The 21,680-nt window shown below is 51.1% G+C and overlaps 1 protein-coding gene across 2 annotated transcripts in view; it reads right to left on the bottom strand.

The window, feature by feature from the left end:
* The window catches only part of NOS1AP (nitric oxide synthase 1 adaptor protein), a 38,350-nt gene that overhangs the window by 5,641 nt on the left and 11,029 nt on the right, over positions 1–21,680 (bottom strand). Inside the window, exons 3-7 of one of the 2 annotated variants that reach the window (XM_082287469.1) lie at positions 3,423–3,515; positions 2,971–3,044; positions 2,263–2,371; positions 1,892–2,033; positions 531–670 (exon numbers count right to left, since the gene is read on the bottom strand). In XM_082287469.1, the coding sequence (XP_082143595.1) occupies positions 531–670; positions 1,892–2,033; positions 2,263–2,371; positions 2,971–3,044; positions 3,423–3,515 (558 nt within the window). The remainder of the gene's footprint in view (positions 1–530; positions 671–1,891; positions 2,034–2,262; positions 2,372–2,970; positions 3,045–3,422; positions 3,516–21,680) is intronic. The other variant, XM_082287470.1, reaches the window with a different exon arrangement.

Here is a 21,680-nt window from a genome sequence, read left to right as displayed (position 1 = left end):
ATCCCCTGGCACTCACCTCAGAGAGCCATTGGGCACACACGAGCTTTGGCACAGAGCAGCCCCCCAAAATACCCAGAAAAGAAGCAGCTGCATCAAAAGCCAAAGCACACTTTGCTAAGGGTGCTGACAACCTTTGCAAAAAGTACCTTTTCAGTTTCAACAACAACCCAAATAGTTTTGTAGAAAATTCCTGAAAAGGCTGACGCTTCCCATTGGAATTTCCACTGTATCAAGAAGTCTTCTATTTTTGTGGTTTTAGTGGAAAAAAATCCCTATCAGCTCTGCCCCAAATGCTTTCCGTGTGGCTGCACATAGCTGAGCCTCGGCACAGCGCTCTCCAGGAGTGCCCTGGGCCCCGAGCCAAAGGGCAGCCCTGCAGCGGCAGATGGCTTTGATCTGGGAGCTGGGGAATGCTGCACAATCCCTCCCGACCCCCCAGCCCTTGGATGCACACCAGAGTCACAGGGCTGGGGCCGTGCCACCCCCTGAGAGCAGAGGGCAGGGACCCTGGGCTCGGTGTGGCCACCCACCTCCTTGCCCACGGCATCGAGGTCGGTCACGCCGCGGCTGAAGTCCAGGATGTCAGCTCCGGGCAGTGGCAGCTCCACGGCATCAATGTCGGTCTCCTCAGCCGAAGCAGCCACTCTCTCCGCACCGGAGAGGCGACAGGCTGTGGGAGCAGGGTCAGGGCAGGGCACGGCCTGCCTGCAGCTCACTACTGTTCACCCACGGCTGCGAACAGTGCCACAGTCGGTCCCCACCGCCCCCATGCCACCCACCCTCCAGCCCGGGGGGAAGCAGGTACAGAGAAACACGGCTGTGTCTTCCTGCTGTTGCTCAGGAGGAGGCTTGCAGCCAAAAACACACCCAGCCCCAGCACACCAAACCTGGGGAACGGCAGCTAAAAGCCCTGATGTGGGACAAACGGGCCATCAAGAACAGAAAACACAGATAAAGCTGAAGAAAGGTAAACAAGAGATTACGGGAAAGAAAAACAAAAAACAGATGCTCTGGGATCCCCAGGGAGCTGCATATCGTGGCTGGGACATTGTGCAGAGGAAAACCAAACAATGACCGGTCCAGGGCAGCCCAGTGATTAGGTCATCACGGCAGCACTGGTCACAGAGGCAAGCAGGAAACCGCAGCTCAGCCCAGGTTGCTCCTGTTGGGATGGGGGGGATCCAGCCCACAGAATGGCATGGCAGGGCAGGGCAGGCAGTCCACACACAGACAAGCAGCAGGACCTGCCAGTGTCCCACCTGGCAAGGGAAGGGTTTGACTAACCTCTCGTAAAACATCTGCCTCCCCTCCAGCACAGGCACCGGCACCAAGGAGCAGGGCTGCTCCCTGGGACCCTGCAGAGCTCAGGGTGATGGGGCTGGACCAGCAGCCCCCCAGCCAGGCATCCCTGCACCATCTACCCACAGGGCTGTGAAGAAGCGGGGTCTGCAGCCTGCCTGCAGCCCTGACAGTTTGATGGGAGACCACGAATGTGGCTATGTCCATTCAGGGAACTGCAGAGAGCTGGCCCCAGACCCAGGCGTGCCTCAGGACAAGAGCAAGATCTGGGCTTGGGGCCTCTTGTGCTGAAGTAGCGAGGGAATGTTTGCAGTGTGTGCAGCCAAGCACAGAGCAGAGTCCCAGGCACTGCTAATGGGCTCCCAGCAAGGGGGATGTCTGAGAGGATCACGGCTAACACCTAGAGAAGGTTCCTTGCTGGGCAAGATTGCAGCTTGAGCCTGAAGCACAGCAAGCCAGATTGCTGTGCAAATCCATTGCCCAGAGGTGCCAGCCAGCAAGGAGCAGTATGGGAAGACAGTGCCTCTGCAAACCCCATCTGCCAGGCTCCGGGAGCCCCACGCCACCCCACACCTCCGCCTTTGCGGAATACCTGGGACATCCAGGTCATCTCCGTTCCTCTCGCTGTCCCCGTCCTCCTGCCCGTCCGCGTTCTGCTGGGTGTGCTGCAGGCTCAGCTTGTGGCACACCTCGAACGCCTGCCCCACCGTCCGCACGATGCGCATGGCTTGGCTCTGCGGCAGGCAAGGACAGGAGAGGAGAGGGGGAATGTAACCTCAGCTGGGCTGCCTCTGCACGGTGACCCCCGAGCCTGGCACAGCTCTCAGGGGTCTCTGTGCTGCCACAGGGTCTCAGATCACCAGGGTGCCCCGGCTGCCAGCTCCAGTGCATTGCCATGGAGTCCTGCCCCAGCTGCTCCACCGAGAGCACACCAGGATGAGATCTGCATCCCGACATCTTTACCTTCTTCTTGGACTTGAAGACGTTGCACCTGAAGACATTGCTAGACCCATCCCTGGCAATGTAGCTGAAGATCTTTAGGTCCTGGGAGTCATGAGATACATAGAATATCCTGCAAGGACAGAATGGAAGGGACGATATAAGCATACACATTACCCACGTGCCCAGGAGACGGCCAAGGCCACAACCAATGCTTCCTGTGGCACGGGGTGCTGGCACATGCCCAACCTCTGCAGCACATCCCTGCTAAAGCCCATCAGAAATTTTTTTGGCAGTGGTTTTACCTCAGTTGGGAAAATCTGCCTGCTGATTCAGCAGCAGCAAACATTTTGCAAAGGCAGCACTGGATTTCTCTGCTCAGCCCCCAGGGACAGAGTCAGTGGCCCAGGAGCCCTCTGGGGATGGAGAAAAGCAAACCTCACCCCCGGCCTGCTCACAGAGCTGGCCGCCTTGCCCAGTGCCTGCCACCCCCTCCCCAGCACAGCTGAGGGCCTCTCTCACTCCAATTTGGCCTCCCTGGGACAGACACCCCCTGCTATTGGCTTTTGGGAACAAGATGGAGGAGGAGAGCCAGGGACTTTGGAAAGCACCATGAGCTGCCCTCCACAGGATGGTGGCAGCTCTCCAGTCCCCAGCACAGTGCTGGTGTGGTGTGGGTAAGTGGCATGGCAGAGCCACACAAGTCTCCGTCCCCTCACCCAGCAGCCTCACCTGTAGATGGGATCGTGCATGACGAGCATTTTGTTCTCATCCCAGGCCCATTCTTTTTTCTGCAATGAAAGAAGCTGAAAATGAGTACGTCAGATGCTGTCCTTGAGAACAAGGACAGGGCAGAGACAGTCCAGGGACAGACTTGGGAAGCTCTTGTCACAGCTCTGCTGCTGCTCCCCTGAAACCCTTTGCCAAGGGTCAGGTCCTGTCGGGGACCAGTCACATCCCACATCACCTCCCACAGGACTCCCTGGGCCCCTTCTACACTGCTCCAGGACTGGCTCAGCCACCCTGCAGGAACATGACTCACATGAGGTTAACCCCAGCCCATCGCTCCCTCTCCCAGCCCACCAGATTTTCCCAGAAATTCAAGGATGCTGCAGGTCCCTGCACCAGGAGGGGAGGGGTTCTGCTGCTGAGGCACTGCTGCTCCAGCGGCCAGTGCTGCCTACCTTCTTCTTCTTCTTCAGAATGACTTTCACGCCATCCACCGACACAATGAGATTCACTTTCTTCTTCTTGATATTCTTGGCTTTGAACTCATACTGCAGGAGATGGAAGAAAACACCTGAATTAGCCTTCCTGTGCCAGCACAGCCCCAGGGAGGGCTGAAGAGGCTCCAATAGGAAGTGGCAAGAGGGACAGGGACAGGTTTTCCTGATCCCACATGCCCACATCAACCTAGCATCCATGCTAGGACAGGACAAGGGGTCTTTCTGCCCTGCAGTGTCCCCGAGCCCAGCATCTGGAGGAGCACACGCCGAAGCAATACAGCCCCTGGATGTGGATAGCACTTTGCCCAGTTCAGAGTGCTGCTGGGAATGGTAGCTTGTGTTTCAAATGCATTTGTTCTGCCCCTCTGAAGGGCTGTGCCTCCCCACAGAGGGACCACCACCCCCCCAGCCCAGCCAGCCCCCAGGGATCTGCAGCCTGGCTGCATTTGCCCCGCTGGCTTGTGGCCATTGCTGAGCTCTGAAAAGTGAAATGGCATTTTGAGTTGGGTATTTTTGGGCTCAGTATAAAACTGAAGATGATTGCTGAGGACTCTGTGAACCTCTCCAGGGGAGATGGGATAATGCAATTACCCACTTCAATTAGAAGTCACTGGACAGGAAAAAATCCCAACAGGAATTTCCAAAGATCAGTGACTAAACACAAAGCTCTGGTCTGGCCTGGGGAGAGAATGAGATTCCCCCCAAATCCACCCACTTTGGCATTTAGAGTCTTACAAGCAGGGAGAAGGCTGGCAGAGGAATAGCTAAATAAGCCATTTGGGCTGATCCTGCTGTGGGACTTTCGAGGAGTCTCATAACTGGTTTGCCACAGGTGCAGCCACATCAGGCACCCGATGTGCTGGTCCCACTTGCAAGGAGCTGTGCACAGCCATGGGGACAGACCCTCTGTGCCCAGAAAAAGCCCTGCATCCTGCACCTCGCCTGCCTGAAGAAGAGGGATTTGATTTATCCTCTCATTATTTCAGCAGTGTCTCTGCAGAGGGAGCAGTGCCCTGCCTCCGGCCCGCGCCAGCTCCGCTGTGACATTTCCAGCACCGCGTGATCTATTAACTCTGGCAGCCAGAGCCAGCAGGCAGGAAAAGCTGCTGGCCCTGACCTGTGATCAAATGATAAAAGACCTGAAAGCACAATTCCTCAAAGCCATTTTAAAGTCGCCGAAGGGGATGGGAGATTCAGAAGGCTTGGAAAAGAGTGCGGGGAATACAGCTCTGCCCTCCCCCGAGCACAGAGCAGGCAAGCCCATCCACACTGGGGCTGAAGCCATGGTGATGGGGTGCAGAAAGCAGAGCTCAGGCTCCCACCATGGCTTTGGTTAGCCTCAAAGCCCCCAGCACATCCCCAACATGCTCCTTGCATGGCTTATTCCTCATGGAGAAGGGTCTCACCAGAGTCCTTCACCACAGAACCCACCAGTGTGGGTTTCCAAGGCCCAAACCCATCGTTATCAGCAGAGATGAAACTGCATTCAAGAGCCCATTCTTTGTGTCTTGTCAGGACACTAGACTGGTGCCTGGTACCTAACACTGAAGAAATGTCTTGATTTGGCCCTAAAAAGGTGAGCCTGACTACCTTGGAGTAATTAACCCAGTCCTTTCTGAGGCTCTGCATGTGATTTTCCAGGAGCTGCAGGCTGAGCTCCATGCTCTCTGCAGCATCCAGGGTGACTGCGTGGCACCTTGGGTGCTGCTGCCTGATTTATTGGTCCTAACAATCACTGATTATACACATCCAGTTGCATTTCCGAGCTCCTGGTGCTGTGGGGTTTCTATTCCAGGTTACCCCAAGTGCTAACTAATGTGGTCTTGGAAGAGTGAAAAATATCTCACGGTGAGACAGACTATTTTTAGCCTGGTTTTTTGGGTGAGTAACAGCCCCAGGACAGCAATGCAGACAGGCCAGGAGGTTTCAGCAAAGATGCTACCCAGCCGTGGCACATTTCAGGGACAGAATCACACAGAGCTCCTCGGGGAGGCTTCCACAATCCCTGGCTGCAGGCAAGGGATTCTGCCCAGGCTCGCCCTGAGCCTGGCAGGGGGGAATGCTGTGGGAAGAGCTACTGTGCCTCTGCAACGCTGAAGCCAAAGCCCCCTGGTGCTGATGGGTCATGGCAAAACTCCAGCAAAAACCAACGGAAGCAAAGAAGTCAAATTCTCGGAAGGACCGACCAGACAGATTTGTTAAACCCTTCCATAAATCCAGGCCTTTATCCTGACACCGACTGGAGAGCCAAGCTCCTTTGCAAGCCTGAGCCATGTGTTCAGAGAGCTGTTGCCCGTCCCACCTCACCCAGAGCTCATTAGAGCAATCAGTCCAACGAGCCCAGCGGCTCTCCGGGACACGCTTCCCATGCTCCGAAGCGCAGCTCCAGCCAATAAAACACTAATGAACTGGCGCCCACTGGGGCTCTAATGAAACACTAACCGTCATTTAATAACAAATTAGCAAGGAAGAGGATTCAATAAGACAGCAATTCAGCCGCACTGCCTCTCACATCCCGGGGCCGTGCAGGGAAAGCATCCCGGGTCCCACAGGCTAGGAGATGCCATTGCTGATTTTGAGGGGCTGCCTAATTTGGTCTAAGGGAGTGTCAGCTTTTGTGCAGTTCCTCTAAGTGAGATCTGAGCCACAGAGACTGTAAGGGAAGAAACCAAAACCCTTTACTTAATGGGGCCATGGAAGAACATCTCTGTACAACTGATCAGGACCTCCCTGGCTTGGAGTTATTCTTGATGACAACTCTGCCCAGGCACAGAGGTCTGCTGTGTCTGCCCATGTTCGTCAACATTCCTCCTTCTGCTGCAAAACAAAGAGAGAAAGCTTAAGAGGGTTGCAAAGCATTAGGATTTTAGCTTTTCCTGCTGCTGGGAAGAGAGCAGAGGTGATGATGGCAGGGTTGGAAATGCTACCGCAGGGGCGCTGAGATGGTCTGCACAGCCACAGCCGCAGCTGCTGTATCCACAACAAGTGGCTGACCCACAGGAAAAGAAAACCCACATGTTTCCAGAGACACTGGGCCACTGCCACCCAATCCTTGCTGGGAAAATATCCTGCATTTTCCAAAGATGTGCAATAGGAGTGTCTCTGTATGCTGAGTGACAGCAATTTACCCCACACTCGCTGGGCACTGCATTGTCATTTGGTGACTGCTTCAGGAGACAAAACACATTTCACACATGATAAGCTCAGCTACCCATGGCTCCAGTTGGAGAGCTGAATCCTAGCCTACAGCTTAATAAAGAACTGATACAGAAATAATTATCCAGCTTGAAATCAAGAAAGGAAAGAGGATTTGCACAGCATTCCCATGATCCCCTTTGGTTTCACATCATGTAGCATTTCACTGTACTACTTATAACCAATTAAAAGCCGTAACAGAAGAGCTTTCTTAGCCTTCTACCCATTTTGCTCATCTTGGGCATGTTTCTGGATCTTTAAATATCCGTAATAATACTGCAGGCTTGGGTTAATTATATTAATTCTTGTTTATAGCAATGTGAAAATGCCAGAAGAAAGAGAAGAATTAATTTCAGAGAAATACACAGAGAAAGGACACAGCAAAATCATCCATTCCTGGACTTGCACAGCTCCACAGTTGGTCTCCAACTGAAGCTATAAGAGCTGCATTAAAATTTTTGACCAAAGACTGAAAATGGACATCTGAGATACATCAGTTGAAAAGCCCCACGACTATTCAAGAAGAAAGGCAAAGGTGGTCTCAGTAACGCAAAAGAAATATAAGATCACTCATAAAATCCAACCAGCTAAGTGAATAGACTGTCCTTTAATTTTACCCTGCCCACAAAAAAACATACTTATCTTTTCAAACGGAAAAGAAACATCTACTCCATCAGAGCACAGGAGCCTTACTGTCGACCTCGGGTTAGTGGGAGTCTATTTTCAACATCTGTCTTTTGTGCAGAGTTCAGTATTTAAAGAACTTTGGAAGGAAAAGAAGCCAGCTGGTGTATGCATCATTGCGCAACGTATTCCTACTGGCAGAGTATTAAAATTGCCCTTTCTGGAGAACGGAGTAACATATGTTGCTTAATAGAGAGCGCATGTAACCTTGTCAGCTTGGAGTAAAATTATGTATGAATCCGAGAGAGATGGGTAAGTGTGAAAAGCAGGGAAAACTCAGCATCCCTAGAAAGATGCTACCCATCTCTGTCAGCATGTTTCCGCACAGCAGAAGTGTGAGGAAACTTGTAACCACGCGCTGCACACAAGGTCAGGCAGATCAGACACTGAGGAGGAGAGATGATGTCTTTCTAGATCCATCATCCCCCCCACATTCACAAGCATCTGAAAAACGTTAACCTGAATAAAAATGCCCTCATTTCATTCCAGCCCATCTAAACTGCCTCAGGTACAGATTTAAGTCTGCCCACTAGCACTGTCCATAAGTAAGGGAAAGTACCAGGAATGCTTTATGGTCACATTGTGCCAGCAGAATACAAATAAAGAGAATATTTTTTAAAGGAAGTTGCTCTAAATGCATCGAGCTGCCCCTGTCCCCTTCCACCCTCTATCCCCCTCCTCAAAAAAAAAAATTTAAAAAGAGAAAAAAGGTTACAAGCTTGTACCTTGTATTGGGGAAAGAGCAGTGCTCTGAGAATTCAATTAACGAGGAAAAAGCAATTCCTACAGAACTCACTGCTGCTCTGCTAGCTTGGGAGGCAGGAGATGAAAATCTGCAGTAAGAAAAAGCGTAGAAGAGGATGTAGTTTTTGCCAGCAAGCTGTATTTCTACGTGTTTATCCAGAAAGGACATGAAACTGTGAGCAAAGCTGGGTGCCCCAGAGCCACCTGTGTTGAATGCAGAGGGGTGGCTGGGCAGGACCCTGCTGGGAGCACCCTCAGCTCAGAGCTGCTCTGCCCATGGCGATGCCCCCGCAGCTCCCACGGCAGCTCCTCCTCGCAGCTGGCTGCCACAGCAGCTCATAAAATACCTCCAGAGTTAGACTTTAACCCCAGGTCAGCCCGGGCTAATGACAGACGTGCCAGACCAGCGCCAGCTTTCCCAGCACTTGGGGGGAGGAGCACTGCAGTGCTCTTGATGAAGAATTAACTTATTACAAAATGACAGCCAGGATTGAGTTCAATCGGCACAGGCTCCACGGCGCCAGAATTAACGACTGGGGGGAAGCACATACCTCACAATTCCTGCTGCTGAAAACATGGGGAATGGCAGCAAACCCCAGAAATGTCCAGGAGCTTCCCAGGAGGGAAGGCTGAGAAACCTTGCTGGGATCCTAACAGCTGTAATTGGGAGGAATAGCAAACACAGGGCACAAGCTTTACTGAACCACACAAAGAAATGGCACCAACCCCAGTGCCCTGGAATGACTCAGAAGCCACCTGCGGGCTGTGGGGGAACAGGAACCTGTGAGGGAAAGGCCCTTTTTTCCCTGCCAGGTGTGCCAAGCCACCCTGGGGATGGGCATGGAGAGCAGGAGGAGCAGGAAGGCAGCACTGGCTTCCTGCTAGCCCTTTGTGCGGTAACCAACACCGAGAGCTCAGTGCCGGGGTTCTGCCAAAGCACCAGGAGCAGACTGCAGCCAGAACACCCCATGCCTTCTTTTTTCTTCCTGGTTAATTGGAGGAAAAGTGTACCTTTGAGCCTGAAAGGAAAGAGCACTGGAGAGAAGGGAATGATTTAAAATACAGCTTTGGCCCAGTAGCAAACAGATAGAACCTGGCCAGAAGCAGCCTTGCAGATCAGAAGAGTCTGCAACCATCCAAGCCATGATATTGTGTGGTGTCCAGCAGACAGCTGGGCAGGGAGCAGAGGCAGCACTGCCTCTCCCCACAGTCAGAAGGGTAGGGCAGCAGAGAGCCAGGCTCCTGCCAGCAGGGTCCCCAGCTATGGAGCAGCCATCACTCCCTTCTGCTGAAGGCTGCTGCCCCCAAAACAGAAAGGCACCTGCCAGCCTACCCTGGTCCATGTCTCCTCCAGCCCTACTGGGGCAGCAGCAGCAGATGTTAGGGGATGAAGTGGCTGGAAAGCAGGGCACCTCCCAGGAGGGCAGACAGCTTCATCTGAAAGGCATTTCTGAACAAGGCTTCAGAATATCTGACAGTCCACTGCTCTGGGCTGCACTTTATGCCCTCAGGGGAATCAGGCTTGCTGGAGGGGAGCACACTGAAATACCTGCTTAGCCTACTAATGTGATCAGCAATAAACGGACTAAAACCCATTTTTAAGAGGCTGCTTTAAGCCACCCTACCAAAGTGCTGTGCTGCTGCCTGTGGCTGAGGACTCCCCATACCCTTCACTGGGGCCATGGGATCCCACTGCACCCCAGTTCCTCTGTGCATCTGTAAATCTGGCCATTACCATGCCAATGCTCCACACATGAGCAGGGCACTTGCCATGGGATGCCAGCAGCACCTTCCTGCTCCCTCCAGGAACTGGGATACAAAAAGACAAGAAAAGCAGGGAAATTTGGGGATCTCCTCGGTGTGGTCATTTTGCTTGGGCTCCCCGCTCCTGCCACCAAAACTGAGGACAAAACCAGCCTGTAGCACTCACACTTGCAGCAGGGATGGATCCCATTGTGCGACACAGAAACATGGAGATATCTGAGGCCAGGATGAAGGCTCCCACCAGCTCCATCAGCAGACTGCCAGCATGGCATGGCCAAAGATGCCAGACACCTCTGCCATCCTGACAGTTTGGGTTTAAACTACTCACCAGCATTAAATTTGCCCTGTCCTTCTGCCTACACCCCATGACTGGTGGTTTTAGCATGAACTGGACTTAAATTTAAGGGCACAGTAATTGGGAAGAGAGGAGGAATAATGAAGTACTGGATGCTTGTTCTTGGGCTTAATGATGATGCTTTTTAAAACTCTTCCACAGTTCCTTGGAGTTTGCATTTGCACATATGGGAAATGCGGCTCTGAGGTACATGTGTTTGTCTGAAATAGATATGATTTTGGTTTGCACTGACAAGGTCAGTGCCTATTTTCCCATCCAACTTCAGTTTTAATTTTGGTAACCGTCTGTGATGGTTGTGAGTACCGATGGGTATAAATGGGAATCAGGCTAAAATTACCCATGTTGTGAGAGCAGCAGAGCAAAGTTAAGGTTGCTGCTTCAAAACCATCCCAGGATTGCAGCATACCCATCTATCACACAAAATATGTTTTCCAATAACATTGACTACTTCACAATAAATGCCTTCTGCTCGGTTTGCTATTTCCTCCCAGAGAGCTGCCTCCATCCGCTTCCTCCAACCTCCCCTCACTACCTCCGAGTTTCACAAGTTGAGGTGGCAAACTGGGACACACTCACGAGCCATCTGCAGCAGAAGCAGTTTCACAGGAAGCTCAGAGAAATCAGAATTGGTAAGAATTAAATCAGTATCAGTCATAGGGTTAAATAGAGAAAGTTAACAGGCAACAGCTTATGCTAACCCCCTCTTTTGAAGACTTCCATTTATCTCCCTTACAAGAAATCCTCAGGCATTTCATACCTCTCTGTGTTGTTTTTTTTTTTTTTGTTAAACACCTTTAAATCAGAGGTTCAAAGGAGGCCTGAGACACATCAGCAGCTTGCTGTGTGCCCATGAGGGATGCAGCAGCACTGTGCCATGAGGGATGCAGGTGCTGGAGCAGCAGCACGCTTCCCAGCTACACCCCTCAGTTCTACCAGCATCTCACCAAAGCCACCAAGGTCCTTGTGCAAGTGTTACTGTTCACGAGGCCTTGACTAATACCAAGCTTATGAAAGAAAGCTGGGGATCCCATCCCACCCCAGCCATATAATTTCTCCTCCAGCCTGGGCACATGCAGTGAGTACGGTGCTCATGGGCTGGGAAAAGTGGCACCTCTCAGCCAGGCTTGAAGGTCAGTGGAGACCATGCAACACGCTATCCCCCAGCCTTGAAAACATCTCCAAACTCCTTTCAGAAAGCCAAGGAAGTGATAACAGCATGGACTGGACCCGTGTGGGAGGTGGCAAGCTCCCCCCTGCCTTCACATGCTGCCATCGCCGGTGACCAAGCCAGGGTGCGAATGAACCGGTGCGTGGGTGCGTGTGGGATACTGGTCAAACTGGTTATAAAAATAACAGCCGGGCTTGGAGCTGCTTCCTTCAGCTAAGGAAAACAAGGACGGGCTCTGTGTGCATCTGCAGGCACCGCTCTCGCACTGCTTTTCATAGTCCAGGAGGGAGAACACCAGAAATGAGCTGTACATGTTTTAATATTTACCACCTGTTGCTAGAATAAGCAGAAGTGCATTCCTTGGAAAGCCCACATCTGACTGGAATTTGTGGTATTTTTAATTAGACATGCATTGGTTTGACCTATGCAGGCTGAGGCAGCACAAGCTGCTTGGTGCAACCGCCCTTTGAGGAAGGTAAGGAACTGCAAGAGCCTGGAAATGGCCTCTGTTCATCCAGCCCAGAGCAGGTTTGAGCCCATGTGCTAGAACAAGCTTGGCTTAAAGGGCAGCATTGCCATTTGCAGCAGTTCAGTCACGCCCCTTTACAAAGTGATCCCTAATAAACTCCTGACCCTTTCTGGCACCAGCAAGTCCCGATGCCCCGGGGGACCCCAGGACTGAGCAGTGCAGGCAATGTCCAGCCCAGCACCCTCCTCCACCTGAGAAGGAAAACAAAATTTCTGTGTTCAAGATTAGCTCTCTCCCCCAAATGCATCCTTTCAAAGACAGACCCTGCCTCGAGGAAGCTGAGGTAATCCCTGCCCACATGGATGGGTTGAAGGCAGGGCAGAAGAGCACAAAATCACCCCAATTCCACCCTGAGGGCAGGTGACAAAGCAAGGGGCACCCTAAGAAGATACCCACACAGCACTTCAGAAAGGTGTCAGCTCAGCAAAGTGAGCCAAATCACAGCATGGTGATATTTACGCCCCAAGTTGTGAAATACAGGATTTATTTTGGTATTTTTTTTACTGCTCACCACAAAGCTGCTCTCTCACTGTTGCATAAAAAGCTTGAGTAAGACCAGTTGAGAAGGCAAATGAGAATAGCCAGGCAGAGAAGCAGTGACACACCAAGGAAGGCAGGCTGGTAATACTGTAACTAAATCAGCAATTATGAAATTCAGACAATTAATAAAGAATGAATGAGCAGCAGCATTAAATGGTTGGTGCATCAGAAACAAGCCAGCCCTGTGGGGCTCATTAGATGCTGGCAGTGCTCAACAATGTTTCTGGGTTGTAACTGGAGAAAAGAGGTAATTATTCATATCACTCTTGCTTCACAGTTCCTATTTCAACAATAACTAATGCAGGTATTAAAACCCATTCACTAAATTCTACACGTTAAAGGCAACAAGAATAATGTCCTTTAGAGAGATTTAGACAGAATTATAGAAAAAATTTCCAAGTAATAAAAAGTACCAAGATTTTAGGTGAAGTTAGAAAAGAGGGGTTGAAATCCACCTCAGCAGCAGAGCCTGAGATGAAGCAATGAGAGACAGATGACAGAAAGCCACTGTGCTTCCAGGAAACCCCAGCAAGGGAAGCACAGCAGTGCTCATTTTTATGCAGGGCTGGGAAAAAAAAAAAAAAATAGTATTTGCTATCCAGGCCAAGTGTACAGGAATCTGGCATCTACTCATTTCAGGATGATTTTATATGCCATTGGCCAAGCAGCCTCACACAGGAAAAAGGAACAGAAACTGCATCTGCCAGGAGGCAGAAATGTATCCTAAAAAGACCCTGGAGGCATTGCAAGGTGTCATCCCAGTTCAAAGGACACTGTGAAGACAGTGTGGTCCTGGGCAATGTGCAGCAAAACAGAAAGGTGACACCACCTCAAACCACAGCACTATTGAAATCACCACCAACACAACCCATTCCTACAGAACATGTCCTGCTTTATCATACACTTCAAAGAAGAAACAGAAAACAGTTCAGAAAAAAATGAACAAGAACATGAGGCAGTTTCCCCAGACTCCTACATCCCAGAGGTTAAAACAAACTCTCTGTATTTAGCTTATCCAAAGAGCAGGCTTGGTGGGCACTTGTCCACAGCTCAGGGACTTGGGAAGAGCTTCCTCACATCAAAGGCTCTGACTTTAGGCAAATGCACAAAATCAGCTAGCTGGGAGTTGAAGTTGGATCCATTCAAACAACAGAAAGACAGGTCTTTTTTCACAGAAAGCTCAAGGGGAGCTGCACCCCGAGTCACACTGACCAACAGCTTTGGCCAATCATTCTGGATTTTGCTCCTTTTAGATAATGTGGATTTCTTAGCATGTAAGGTCAGCACAGATGTGCTCTTTGTGCTGGAGATACACACATATCCCCCAAGTTCCCAAGGATCAGGGAGTGTTTGAAGGAGTCCAGACCAGTCCCATCCATCATGTAAAGAGGGAATAAGAAAATGCCATTGGAGCAAAATGCTAAAACAAAACCGGAGGCCTTGGAGAGAAAAAGAAAGAGATGGCTCTCTCTGACGCATATCACTACTGCAATCCAACAACAGCACTGTAAAACATCACAGGTTGGGCTGTTTCCTGTTAAAGAATTAAGCTGGAATTTAACCATCTCTGCTGAAGTTTCCTGTGGCAGATACACACTTCAGGCTGGTTTTTGCAGCTTCTGCTGGAACAAATCAGCAGTTTCCATATGCAAACCCGTGACATGGGGAACTGGGTTTGGTTGGGGATTTTTCCATATCATGTTACACTCCCACTGCTGAAAAACAAGCAACAGATTAAGAATCACTGGGATCCTCTTCCTCAATCAGGGAAGCCTGGCCTGAGAAGGAAACATTGTCTTCTCTGAGAATTCTTTGTCTAGAGTCTTTGCCCTGGGTAGACTTTACTTCAGATGGGAAAGTCCATGCCTTCCAAAAATCCCATTTGAAGGAGATCACTTTGCCCACCAACTACCATCTACAGGGATACTGGAGCAGCCAGGAGCCACATCCATGGCCACAGTGCCACGTGGAGAAGCAGCAGCCCTGTGTGGCCCCAGCAGCCTCCCTGTGAGGTGACAGCCTTGTCAGGCAGGAGGAAGCAGGGAACCTCCAGGGCTTTCAGCATGCTCTGCAGGCTACAGCCTCCTCTGCTGGGATGGGGAGAGTGTCTGGCTCCTTTCCCTTTTCTGGGCAGTGCTCCTTCTGCCACCCTACAACAGATACATCCTTTCCTCCCACTCCCTAATTAAACTCCCATTCCACAGACCAGCTCACACAATAGATTTTGCAACCTCTCCTTTTAAACAGATGTGCTCCTTTCCTCTGCTCCCGCACAGGGCAGGAACACGCCGTAACATCCTTGGAGCCCTCGCAGCCACAGAGCCGCGCACCAAAATCCCTCTCACCTTGCTGCAGGCGGCGAGGCAGGCTCTGACTCTGTGCCTCCCTTGCGGCTACTCGTGCACAGCATCCCTTGGAACATCTTCCAGCAGCACCAAGCCAAAACCACCAAGAATTAATTTTAGCAAGGAAGAAACTGGGGCACGTGGCATTTTTTTCAGAAGGCTGCAGCCCCAGACTTTTGTCTCTCTTCTGAGGTGATGCAGCAGAGAACACCACAACAGATTAAATTAAAGGGTCCTTGGCCTTTGAGGGCCAGCAGGGAAGCACAAGAGCAGAAAGGATCATATATAAGAGTAGCATTTAAAGTTGACTTCAGTTTGGTTTGACTTTAATTCAGCCCAGTTCCCTGCACAGGGATGTCTCCCTCAAAAGGAGTCTGACAAGTCACAGTCTCCCTGTGTCTTGGTTTCTCACCCATAAAGTGGATACTAAATATTGCTTGACCCCTGCTTGTGAGTTTTATTAACTCTTTGGTCTCCTTTTCCTAGGTTATTTCTCCCTTTAACCATGGAGCAAGAGTCAGGTATTGTCTCTGGACACACTCAAGCCTGGCAGGAAGATGTGGCTGCCCAGAATAAGGCTGCCTGCATCTCTCCTGCTCGGGCCCATGCAGCATCAGCACTCAGCACCAGGGAGCATTTGGTCCCACTCCATCCCAAGAGTAAAATGTTGCCATGATGGCAGAAAACTGATGAAAGCACTGATTTGTTAAAAAACACGTGAAAATTCCATGTTGCAGTAAATAAGAAGGGAGAAAATCTCTAAATAAAAGCAATGCCATGGGTGTGAAGAAACACAAACTCAGGGAAAAGGTCCAGTTGTCCACTGCACTGACCAGATACTGCTGAGAGGTGCCAGGATGAGTTACAGAGCCTGAAATCAGCCAAACCTCATCACACCTCTCTCAAACCTATTTTTTTCTTATCAACAACCTGTCAGGCAGCCAGGAGCTTATTCTTAGGCACAGTTAGAAATTTACTCTAAAATGCAAAGGCAAGTGCTGATGGGTATCTTCACTAGCAATCCTCTAGCAGGAGAAGAGACTGTCCCCTCTTGGTGACAGTGGTGGGGCTGGTGTGCACTGAGCTGGGTGCGTTACAGCTGGTGACAGCGAGCACAGCCTTTACCTCAATAACAATGCCTTCTGCAGAGGTTTATGCAAGTCTGAGGCTCAGGCCATCAAAGGCAGCTCTGTCACCTTGCAGAAGACTCAGAGGGCTATCAAAGGATGATGGCTTCTGTAGGAACTCTTCAAACCCTCACAAACAGCAATCACTAGCGCTAACACAACCCCAAATCTCCCAGAACAAGCTGCAGACCTCCTCGACTTGACAGCCAAGCTAAATTCATTCATACCTGGGAGGCAGAGTGTGCAACAAATCACTCCTTTCTAGGCAGGAGGGAAAGGCAGAGCCGAGAGCCCTGTCGGCAGCTCCAGCAGCTCCTGTAGCATCTGCAGTCCCACAGACTCCACATGTGTCTGTGCTCCTGCAGAGAGCAAGGTTTGCAGCACCACATTTCCCTGCTGCTGGTGCAGCTGAGCCCTGGCACTGGACTGAGCCTGCTGCCCTACCAAAACCATCTGTGCAACACAGGAGCCTCACAGGAAGGAGGCAGGGAAAGCCAGGGTCACCTGTGCAGCATGCTGTGCCCCACAGATAGTGCAACCCACCAGTGCAATCCTTAAACATGCTGGAAGAACCATTTCTGAGGAAGAGCAAGTGGGAAGCAGGAGGAAGAGGAGGAAGCACAAGGGCATGCAGGATGGACATTTGTGAAATGACTTTACACGCTGGCCGTGAACTTACAGAGGGGGTGGGAGCCAGCAGAGCATCCCCTGGCTGGGAGGGAGTGATAGAGAAGGCCTGCCCTCCCCCCACATTCAGGGAGCCTGACAGACATTACTCCCCATCCTCTCCCTTGAGCTCCCCGCAGATATCTGCTGATGGCTCAGACAGTGGCACTGACAAGGCAGTAAAGTGACTCAGTGTGAGCATGATGGGGAAAGCCCCCAGCCAGGGAGGGAGATGAATCACAGGGAGACACCGTAGGCTCCCAGAGAAGGAACTGAGTCCAACCCAGGGAAGTCCAACCCAAGCAAACGGAGGGCAAGGATGTATGATGGGGCTGGAGAGGACAGAAGGCACTGCTGCCTCCCAGCTTTTTGCCAGCAGCTCCAGTCCTGCCCTGGGCTTGGTGCCTGCTTGGCTCCCAGCCCTCTCAAAGGCACTGGGCTGGCTGCAGGCCAGCATCACCCACCAGGAACACTGCTGCCTGTGCTGGTGTGCCCAGCGCCACTCGATGTGTTCTGGCCAGAGCCCTGAGCGTCGCCTGCCCGCGGGACACTTGCCCAGAGCAGAAGTGCTGAGCTCCTCAGGGACACAAGGAGGTATGGGGAAGACGTCTCACACATGGCATGCACCTCCTGGCTCAGGAGCTTTCCCAAACCACGCTCCCCCACCTGGGTTATAGTTTCCTTCATCCTCACTGGCTCCACACCCTAGCCCTCCATCCAGCTGAGAACTCCCTGCTCTTTCCTGTCTACCCCACCATGTTTTGGAGCCTGGCCACGAGGGACACACTGCTGTCCCAAGTTTGGCAGAGAACTCTTAGATTAGGCATTCCTGGAAGCTGAAAGGCAATGTGCTTATCATGACTTATTTAGCAAGCCAGCTCCCAGGGGACGAAGGATCGTGCCTGTTCCTCATCTCCTCAGCACCCACCAGGTCAGACGTCTGGCTGAGCCCAGTCATTCCTGCCACTGCATGACCCAGCACGCTCAGGAGAGAGCCGGCACAGGCAGTACTTGCTCGTGTCTCAGGGCTCTCAGCGCCTTCCCAAAGTCTCTCTGGCAAGCAGTGCCCAAAGCCCTTTCCTCACTGCCTTCCTCCAGGGCTCAGACTTTGCTTTCCAGTATTAATGGCTCACACTTCACACCTCTTCAACAGTCCAGATGCCCGTCTTCTGCCACATGGAGTCATTTACCTCCCTAAACTCATTTTACTATATGTGCATTATAACTCACGTTACTCACTGCTCCACTGGAAAGCACTCCATTGGAGCCCACAGCTCCACTGGAAAACACTCATCCCAACCTGGCCATGATATTAAGGCAGACAATAAAGCCAGGGTCACCACGTTTTGGCCAGCTCTCCCAGAAACCATCCCTTCCCTGTGGGCAGTCTTGGACAAAAGGCTGCTCCAATCAATCTGGGTACTAATTTAACCAGTTTATTGATTAAACGCTAACCACAGGATGAGATCCTGGCATATTTCATGCTTAGCAATACCAGACTAGCCATTATTTTATCATGACATTAACTGGCACCAGTGATGCCAGGAGAAATATGAGCTTGCCCAGAAGGCTTCACCCCTTTACTGTGACTGTCAGAGCACTGAAAGAGCAATTGAAATTATTACAGACATCCTTTCAGTTCCTCCCAGATCTAATACGACATAATCTTGTTCATCTTGGATAACCACATCGAGTCATTAGCTCGTCAATAATTCACCTTGCACCAAGCGCCGTGACTTGGCACGGAGCAGGCTGTGTTCTCTTCAGGTGGCCAAAGCCTGAGCATCTCCTGGCCAGCCCACTTCCCACTGTGCTGGTCCTCACAGACAGACAGGGGTGGGCTGTCCCAGGCAACCAGGGCCAGCTTGCTCCCAAATCCTGCTCCATTCTACAGCAGGGACAGCCATGCACAGTGAGAGAAAAGAAGAAAAAAAAGGAAGGCATCGCTGTAAATGGCCTCATGCTTTTAAAAATTCACCATTGGCAGGAGCAGGGATATCTGAGAAATACTCTAATTAAATAAGCTCCAAGTTACACCAGGAGCTCCACACAAATAACTGGCCACACACATCAATTTTCACACCAGTCCAACTGCACCTGTGGCCTGCAGAGGATGCAAAATCTTTCTTTACACAAGCTTGTTGAAATTCAGCAGTTTTGCCAATTTGCTAAAACTGAGCTCAGCTATGCAAAGCAGCCAAAGTCCCACAAAATCAGATGTACCTGACAGAGTAGGAGGTGTAGAGAAGCAAGATTTTCAAGTGCTTGGAATGCCTCCCTGTTTTGAGCCTGCAAAACTCAGCTGGACACTTCCCAGAAACAGCCTTGCAGAAGACTTTCACAGAGGCAGCTTTTAAGAAGCGCCTATATAGGATTTCATCCTTTCTGGCTCCAAAGAAAACCTGGATTAAAGCTGCACTCAGCAATCCAAAAGGGCCAATTCCAAATTCTCTAGAACCACAGCACCAAGCCCCAGCCAGGCAGCACTGGCTGCACTGGAGACATGCCAGGGGCACAGAGAGGAAAGCCTCTGCATGTATTTACATCATGACAACATAAAAAATATACAGTTGTCATTGTCACTTAGGGCCCAGGAGCTCATCGGGAAGGGAGGGGAAGGAAAAAGGTATCTTGCCACCTCCCCAGGCACTTTCAACTGAAATCTTCAACAGCTCATAATCTTTAGGGTTGGGAAGATACACCACTCTTAATTTGGGGTTTTTTGATGTTCAGGTGCCCACAGGTAACTTCCTGGACGTACGGATCTGTTCCTTAGAGCTTGCCTCCAGAGGAGCCAAGGAGCATTTTGAAAGCCAACCTACTCCAGCAGTTCAGAGCATGAAGCAACATGGACTGGGTCACCCTGTTCTGGGATGAGGAGGGGAACGGAGCCAGTTGTACTCACACAAGCCCTGCTGCTTGCCCAGAAAACAAGCCCTGGTCTGTTGTATTTATTATATATGTGGCCATCAGTGGTCTGCAGGAGAGATGTGGGTTTCGGAGGAAAGCTGCAGCAAATGCTCACAAAATGCCCTCCAAGTGGATCTCTAGCATGGCTAATGTCCCATTCCATTGAGTCATTTCAGGGCCAGGGATTTGCACCAGGGGCAGTGCAGTGAGGGCTGTATCCCCAGCAAGCCCAGTCCACGCAGGAAGGAAAAGCAGAGACAGTCAGCTGAGCACCTCCCCTTCCCTCCTCACCCCAAGCTGCAAGAATCCTGGGAGTTCTCCACATTCTCCTACTTCTGGGCAGAAACTCCCTCTGGTCAGGGCCACGAGGATGGCCATGGCATCACCAACCCTTCAGCAGTGCAGAGGAAGTGGATGGCATCCGTGGCCTGCAACACCAACCCCCTGTTTAAAGTCCCTCTCACCCCTGATCCACAAAAGGGACCAGATCTGGGCTCAGCCTACACGGCTCAGGTGGAGCCGTCCTGCCCACGGCCATTGCTCTGCTCTGCAGTGTGGCAGCAGCAGCGAGCCTGCCTGCAGCAGGCATCCCAGCAATGTCAGCTATGCAGTGTCCTCCTCTGTGCCCCCAAAGGGTCAGGTCTCCATCTAAACAGGAAGCCAGGATCTGCCAGGCCCCGAGTGTGGGGGAGTAGAAGGGAGGCAGCGCTACAGGAGGTGCTGCTGCTGCTGTCCCAGTCCCTCCCTGCTCCCAGCCCAGCACAGGCAGTCACGGGGGGCTTCCAGGGCATCCTCCCCACTGGGATCCTCACTCTTGGGCAGAGAGCATCCTCACTTCTTTGCAGAATCATTTTTTTAAGCATTTAGAGGCAAAGCCCAGAAAGCAGCTATGGTGAAGGCAGCACTGAGAAAGGGGAGCTGAAGCAGCAGAGGGGATGGTGAGGGTTCCCCTCCTTCACCAGCACTGACTAACTTGGAACAAACTGAGACAGAGCACTTTTCCCCCTAAACCAGGGACTGCACTAAAAACCACACAAACCTCAGGGTCAGCAGCTGCTTCTCACCCTACACACAGAACTGCTGTTGCTTGCACTTGATGATCTCTCATTGCTTGCTTTCTGTGCCTAAATAAACTTTTTCTTCCTCTGGTTTCCCCATGCCAATATTATGGGATTATTTTATTCCGTAAAGCACAAGGGTAGCTGTGCTCTTTAAGGAGGACATGCATTCCTTCAGCTCCAGCCAAACTGAAATGAGCCCCCGGCACCCAGCCCAGCCAGAAACGCCCTCAGCAATGCTGTGTCCTGCTGCCAGGCACACAGCCAGGGCAAAGCACAGGAAACCGGGGGGGCTTTGCACGTAAACAGCCATCAAACCAACCATCCTGGCACCCTCCTCACAAACAGCAGCCCCAACAAATAAACACACATTCAAAGTCTCTCTGGCAGATCTGATCTGCAAAGTCACAGCCTTTCAATGACTTGCATCTCTTCTGTCTTACACAGGTGAGGAAAGTCTGAGCACACGCTTCAAATACATCATTCACCATGAGAAACCATTATTTTACCCTGCTCTGTGTCCTTTCCTCGCCATTCAGAGCTGTACCTATGAATTTTCTAGACTGTGCTTGAGTTTATTTGTATTGGTCAACACGGACGTTCTGGTGCTCTTCTTTTTCCCCCAGGGTTTACTTAAGCCCTCAGATTTGTTCCAATCCTCCCATACTGAGGTGGAGCTCTGTGATTTTTGGGGCTGGAGCTGCATTCTTTCAGAAGTCTTGAAAGGCAGTGAAGGAAACCGCTGTTTATAAGAGCTCTCAATGGCATAACAGTTGTTCTGTCCCAAACCTCGTCTGGACAAAAAACTCATGCCATAAAGGACTTCCCAGTTTGTGCACCAGTTACAACATCAACCTCCACGGAGAGGACAAGATAGAAGATAGGAAAGCTGTTGAGGAAAGCCCACAAACTATTTACACCCTCAAAGTTTGAAACAGAAGAGCCTTGAAATCTGTGTCCTTTGGATGTGATACTCCTTACCTTGGGATATGATACTCCTCTCCTCCTCTGGTGAAAGGGAAAATGAGATTATACCAAGAGACTGCATGGAGGGCTGAGAGGAGCAAAGCTCTGGTACAGCTGCTCAGTGACAGGAGCAGCTTTGGTGCTTATGGGATCCCATGAGACCAG

This window comes from Coloeus monedula, assembly GCF_965178545.1.
Source record: "Coloeus monedula genome assembly, chromosome: 9".
Lineage (NCBI taxonomy): Eukaryota > Metazoa > Chordata > Aves > Passeriformes > Corvidae > Coloeus > Coloeus monedula.
Note: the sequence above shows the minus strand (reverse complement) of the source record. Positions and strands in the feature narration are given on the sequence as shown.